A 6,300-nucleotide genomic window follows, 5' to 3' on the forward strand; every position below is an offset into this window, starting at 1 on the left:
TCTGCCACCAAAGTGGCGCACATCGACGACGATGCCTCCCTTTGAGGATGCTCATAATTTCTAAGCAGGTAAGCCTGATTTACAGCCATCTCTGATATCCACCAAAATGAGCTATGTTTTAAAAGAACATCCTGTTGGATTGAAGTGTTTGTGCCGCGTTTATGAAAGACCATGAACGCACCACGGTTCCGAGAAATGCAGCCGAACTTTTCGTTTTTCTGGTTCTTACGTGCTTGGATATTTCGCGTGTGTATGTGTGTGCGTGAAGCAAATTCATGCACGTGTATTTGGGGGGGGGGGGGGGGGGGGGGCGTCGTGCGCCCAAATTTGGCCGTGTTTGGAGCTTCATATGTCTATCTGGACATTTTCAGCCGCACGCGCGCACGTACAGAGGGGAAACAGATGTGCTGTCACGTCAACGGAACATTAGTCGTGCAACATTGCGCATAAATAAAGCCCTCCAACCGCCTCCTTTTCATCCTCCTTTTCTTCATCATCTCCAACATGTAGACCCGAACCGAACCGAACAGCCACACAAAACAGTCCACACCCACCCAAGAACCCCCTTCTACTAACTCCCCCATCGCAAAAATCTCCACCCACACGCTTTGATGAGAATAAAAAAAATAGAGAATAAGATGCACCAATACATATTTCAGGAAGCTAGATAGTAGCCTGCCCACCTTCAAATTAATTATTCTGGTGTAATTACCCGATAAGGCTGATATCTAGTAATTGCACTCCTACACGTGTGCATGAGACACTTCATTAGGTACGCCTGCTCAAGTTAATGAGGTCGAATGTGAATAATTTGTCTTTGCAAATTAGATTTTGATCGGCACGTGTCACGGAGCTTCTATTTTATGTATGCGTGTGCCAATGTGTGTTCACTGGGGAATGATGCAATCGAGAGAGTGGGGAAATTGCAAGCGGACACGGTATGGAAGCAGGGATTGGTAAAGAAAAAAAAACAACCATATTTTGAAAAATTCTGGCACCATAGAAATCCAAATTATCTTTCCCCATTGAGATGAATGGGAATGCCATTAATCAGTTCCAGCCTCCCTCAACCAAAACCAACAAAAATGTTTCCAATGTTACATAGCATTAGTATTTTTAATGCAATTAGGCAGTGGAGCCTTAAGATATTGTCAAATTTCTGTCTACATCTGTTGCAACACAGTTTGTATTCATATATGCATTGCATAACTCCACTGCCAGCTGTTTTCAGCACAGCCCTATATTAGAAGTCATTATTGAGTGTTTTGATTGTTTTTTCGAAACGTCTTCCACACACCAACTTTGCTTTCCTTTGGAGGGATTGTTTATCCTTGCCTCCATAATTCTTGCTCCCGAGGTTCAGTCTATCTTAGGAGCGTACTTCTCGACCCGTTTTATATGTAAAATGCCTTGAGATGTGAATACAATTGAGCAGAATTGAATTGAATTATGTTTGCGTGGTGCACCACAAGGCCATTACAGTTTCCAATAAAAAGAATATTTATGGCTTTATATACTCTACAGTGCAAGCAAAAAGAATTTACAATCACTTTCACAGCTGTGTCCATATTCCGTACTCTTCTCAAAATTCCATTCCAGTGTTATATATGAATATTAGATTGTGCATGAGTGCCTACTTTCCAGGATGTCACGATGAAACCTTTCGTGAGCACACTCAGTAAGCCTCGAATAAACACTTTATGACAAAAATGAGCATTATTACAATTTTAAAAGCATATTTATTTACATTTCATCAGGTTGTGATGTGTACCTAATAATGTGGCCTGTGAGTCAGAATATGAAATCGGCCTCACATATGAGCATTGTCATCCTTGTGGCGTGTACTTAATGAAGTGTCCTACTAGCGTGTGCGTGTGTGTGTCATCTCAAGACACGCTGGTGCTGAGATGGATTCACTCAGAGAGGAGGAAGGAGTGTGGGTGGGAGAACGTAGGTGGGCTCAACACGCCCGCTGGCCTCCTGTCTGGACACATCACATCCTCTCGCTGCCGCTGAGGCCCTGCTCGAAGACTTACCGTAATTTTCGGACTGGAGTCCGGAGTATAAGTCGCACCAGCCATAAAATGCACAATAAAGTGAACAAAAAACATATATAAGTCGCACCGGAGTATAAGTCGCACTTTTGGGGCAAATTTATTTTTTCAAAATCCAACACCAAAAACAGACATGAACCAGCAACAACAGGCTAAACGATACGGTATGCTAACGTGTCATATACACAAAGGAGGAGCTGAGAACGGGCCTGACGTAACATTCAGAGTTATTCAAGTAAGTATTACATAAATAACACGTTTATCAAACCATCTGTGTCACTCCAATTCATTAAATCCATCGATCGTGCTTTATGTAAACAATGCCGTGTATGCGCCACATATGCTGACGTCGGACTCGTAAGTTGCATTTCTAATTATTCCACAGACTCATAGAATGATATATAAAGTATATTTCAAATAACTATCATATTCAACAATATTATCAAACCATCTGTGCTGACATCTGACTCGTAAATTGCATTTCTAATTATTCCACAGACCTATATAACGATATATAAAGTATATTTCAAATAACTATCATATAACAACAATATTATCAAACCATCTGTGTCACTCCTAATCATTAAATCCATCGATCAAATTCCTCGTCCTCTATGTTAACAACGCCGCGCGCGCGCTGCACAGATCTAGTATATAATTATATTGTAGCATTAACAAAGTACCAGGAAAGGCGTGCGTTTGGTAAACGGCTCTTTATTTAACAAAACAAGAGTTCAACGAGCCAACAACTACTGAACTTCCAGCCATGGAGGTGGAAGAGAGCTCCATAAATAGGACCGGGCGTGCGTAAAAGCCATGTCCACCGTCCCCCGACAGCCACCCGGCCGAGCGCCGGCCCCCGACTTCCATCCACGGAGGTGAAAGAGAGCTCCCGTCGAGAAGGACCGGCCGTGCGTAAAAGCCATAATAGTTTTTCAAACCTTCACTACAAATCATTAAATCCTTCAAACTCTTCGTCCTCCGTGTCACTTACAAACAAAGCCGCTAATGATGCCGGTAGTACGTGGGGCCCTTCGTCATCTTCATGATCGAATCCTTTGCCCTTTATGTAAACAACCGCCGCGCGGCACGGGTGATGTCACTTGCAGTTCAAATGACAGTAATCCCTTGCTACATCGCGGTTTGTTTATCGCGGTTTCACTGCATCGCAGATTTTTGAATTTTGAAAATTTGTGAAAAAAAACACATATAAGTCGCCCCCCCCACCCAACTATGACAAAAACCGCGACTTATGGTACAAAAATTACGGTAGATAAACATACAGAGCGACGTCTAACAGCAGCCAGGCAGCCAGCACTCCTTGTTCCCGCTTTTCGCTCCATAGATCCAGTGGCATCAGATTGATGACTAATATAGCTGAAGTTTTCCGTTTTTCCGCCTGTGGGTCAAACTTGACTGGATTGACTCGCCCACTGAAAGTAAAAATAATCGGTTGCGTTTCTATTTTTGCAAGGTGTACGCTTTTAAAATATTCCCCAAGGCCGTACTTGTTGACTTTGTGTCAATGGTTGTTGGAGAATTAGCTCTTACGGTCAATACTGTTGGTTGAAACGAGATTGAATCAATTGTACCTTCTGCCTTCTAATGGAACAGCCTTTAACTATCACGGCACATTATTTGTAGTGAACAAAAAATAATTTTAGCAGTAAAATGTTGGAAATAACTCTTTACAAAAGAGATTGGAAATCATTTTGTTACTGTAGCAGTGATCTGGTGGTGGAACCTTGATTGCAAATCCATCCATTCACTGTTCTAAAACTCAGGATTACACATATAATCTCTCTAGCAAGCGTCTGCCATCTGCTCAGCGTGGACCCTCACGTTCTACCACTTGTGCTTTCCCCTCCAGGTTGACTGACAAGCCCGCTCCCCGAGCGCCGCCATGATTGCCACGGGCGGACTGCTGCGCATGAACCGGCGCCAGGACTCCCTGCGCTCCAAGAACCGCGCTGAAAACAAGAAGAAGCGGAAATCAAAGAAGAAGAAGAAAAATGACGTGGTGGTAGTGAAGGGCAAGCTCAACCTCTGCTCACCCGCTGGCCTGGTTGCGGCCGTCGGGCTGATGGTCCTCATGGTGGGCATCTCCATGGCCGTACTAGGGTACTGGCCCAGGCAGAATCAGCAGCAATACCAAGAGCACGGACAGACGGGGGTAAACTACGGCACAATGAGTTACTCACAAAGCCCCAACGCGTCCTCCGAGAGCCGAGCTCCCCCCAACCTCAACCCGCTAAACCAGAGCCACTCCAATGGCAGCGACTTGGCTCCGTCCCCCGCCAACTGCGGGTTCCTGTGTGACTTCCTCGACAACTACCTGTACTCCGACAACCTCAAAGTCTTCGGACCGTTGGTGATGGGCATCGGAATTTTCCTCTTCATCTGTGCCAATGCCGTCCTTCACGAGAACCGCGACAAGAAAACTAAAATCATCAACCTGAGAGACATCTACTCCACGGTTATAGACCTACATAGTGTCCGTTCCAAGGAGTACTCACCTCTCAATGGTTTGGTAAACTACACCCAGTCCAAGAGCGCAGAGGGTCCATCGGGGGGCCACCATGCAGGCCGCAGTTCCTGGCCTTCCTCCGCCGCATTGGACAGCGACGAGGTATTCCGGCGTACGTCGCGTACCTGGTCCAGGGACGTCCAGACTTTCACGGACACGGTGTACAGCATCTACAAGGACTACAGCAATGGCAGCGAAGAGGCCCCCCAACCCCGCCAGTGGGACCCCACCTCCATTGTCGCCTCCTCTGTAAATGCCTTCACCCTCCCGGTCATCAAGCTCAACAACTACGAGGCGGAGGAAGACGTGGTCATTGAGGTGGGGAATGACCACGAGGAGGCACAGGGCGACGAAGAAAAGGTGAGTCCTTTGCCTGAGGACGTAGCTGCCGCTGAGCCACCGCCCCAGCTGTTCCCGCCCTCCCCGGTTGTCAGGGCGATGGGGTCACGCCTGTCCCTCAACTCGCTAACGGACCCGCCGAGGTCAGCGCGCCGTTGCAGCCTGTCGGTAAGCGTGTGCCACCAGAGCGAGCGGGGCAGGCGCTTCAGCTGCCCTCGTCTGGAGCGCTCCAACAGTAAGGGCTACATCAAACTCAGCGACCTCGGGGGCGAATCCTTCGACGCGCCGGACACTTCTTTAGGGGGTGACGGCGAGCAGGAAGTAGCAGCGACGGATACGGTGACAGCCGTGGAGGAGGACGCTCAGGGAGACAAAGGACAGGCGACACCAAGCACTTCTGCAGAATCCTAAAGGAAATCTTGGGAAACTCTTATAAAGCCCCTTTCACACTGTTAACCACCACTCAGCATTTATGACTCTGGCTTTCAGACAGTGGGATATTATCATATCCACATAGCCACCGTAGATTCACACATCCAGATAACTAGGTGCATGGTCAGCATCACACGGGTACAACTGCTTTCAACACAAAAGGAGCGTTGCCAGTGGGTCTCCAGTATTGATCCTTATACACAAGTGGCTTTATACCTCTGATGCGAGCTAATTCTAAGCCACAGTTTAACTCTGTTCCTCGAGGGCCACTATCCTCCATGTTTTAGATGTTTTCTCTACTACACCACACCTGAGTTAAATGATCAGGACTGATATCAGGCTCCTGATCGTTTGACTCAGATGTGATAGAGAAGCGGAAAATCTAAAACATGTAGGATAGTGGTCCTCGAGAACCGGAGTTTGACACTTGAGTTCTCAGCCCTTAAAAACTCATAAGCCACTCTCACACTGCCCCGACTGTCGGATCAAAAGCCGTAGATGGGCAGTGTTTTAAGGAGTTTTTGACACAAAGTCGCGGTTCCAGCTTTGCACTAATCCCTGAGACCAGGTCTTAAAATGGCAAATTCACTGGTGGACATCCCACATCTGTACCTTACACGCAGGACACTGAGAAAATGCCTGCATGGATGGCCAATGTGAAAGGGGCTACAGTCTGTCTTTGCTTCATATGTTCCGGAAGCGAGATGCGACATCGCCATGAAGACTCAAAGGGCAAGGAGCCTCCTTTTCCGCACACAACACAGCTCAACCGTTCAGATGTGAGTTTTCTATTTTTTCAATGTAGCAAGAGCAATACTAATGATTGTTGAACGGATTTGTAAAAGAAAAGCAGGATTGGATTTTAGCTTCTATTTTGATATAGTGGTTGAGGTGGGTAAAAACTGTAGCTTGTTATAAGTGTAGATGTGACTGGAAGGAAACTGAAGC

General features: G+C 46.5%; 1 protein-coding gene across 1 annotated transcript; it reads left to right on the forward strand.

The window, feature by feature from the left end:
* Positions 1–5,331, forward strand: tmem200cb (transmembrane protein 200C, genome duplicate b). Its single transcript, XM_085930804.1, has 2 exons — positions 1–68; positions 3,925–5,331. Exon 2 carries the CDS (start codon positions 3,958–3,960, stop codon positions 5,329–5,331), a length of 1,374 nt encoding a protein of 457 aa, XP_085786930.1. The 5' UTR covers positions 1–68; positions 3,925–3,957.
* Positions 5,332–6,300: the final 969 nt, after the last annotated feature.

The sequence above is a fragment of the Syngnathus leptorhynchus genome, chromosome 14 (genome assembly GCF_054491065.1).
Source record: "Syngnathus leptorhynchus isolate UIUO chromosome 14, UIUO_Slep, whole genome shotgun sequence".
NCBI classification, from domain to species: Eukaryota; Metazoa; Chordata; class Actinopteri; order Syngnathiformes; family Syngnathidae; genus Syngnathus; species Syngnathus leptorhynchus.

What these genes read in the sequence shown, in the direction of transcription:
- tmem200cb (XM_085930804.1), top strand. Translation starts at nt 3,958, where the DNA reads ATGATTGCCACGGGCGGACTGCTGCGCATGAACCGGCGCCAGGACTCC.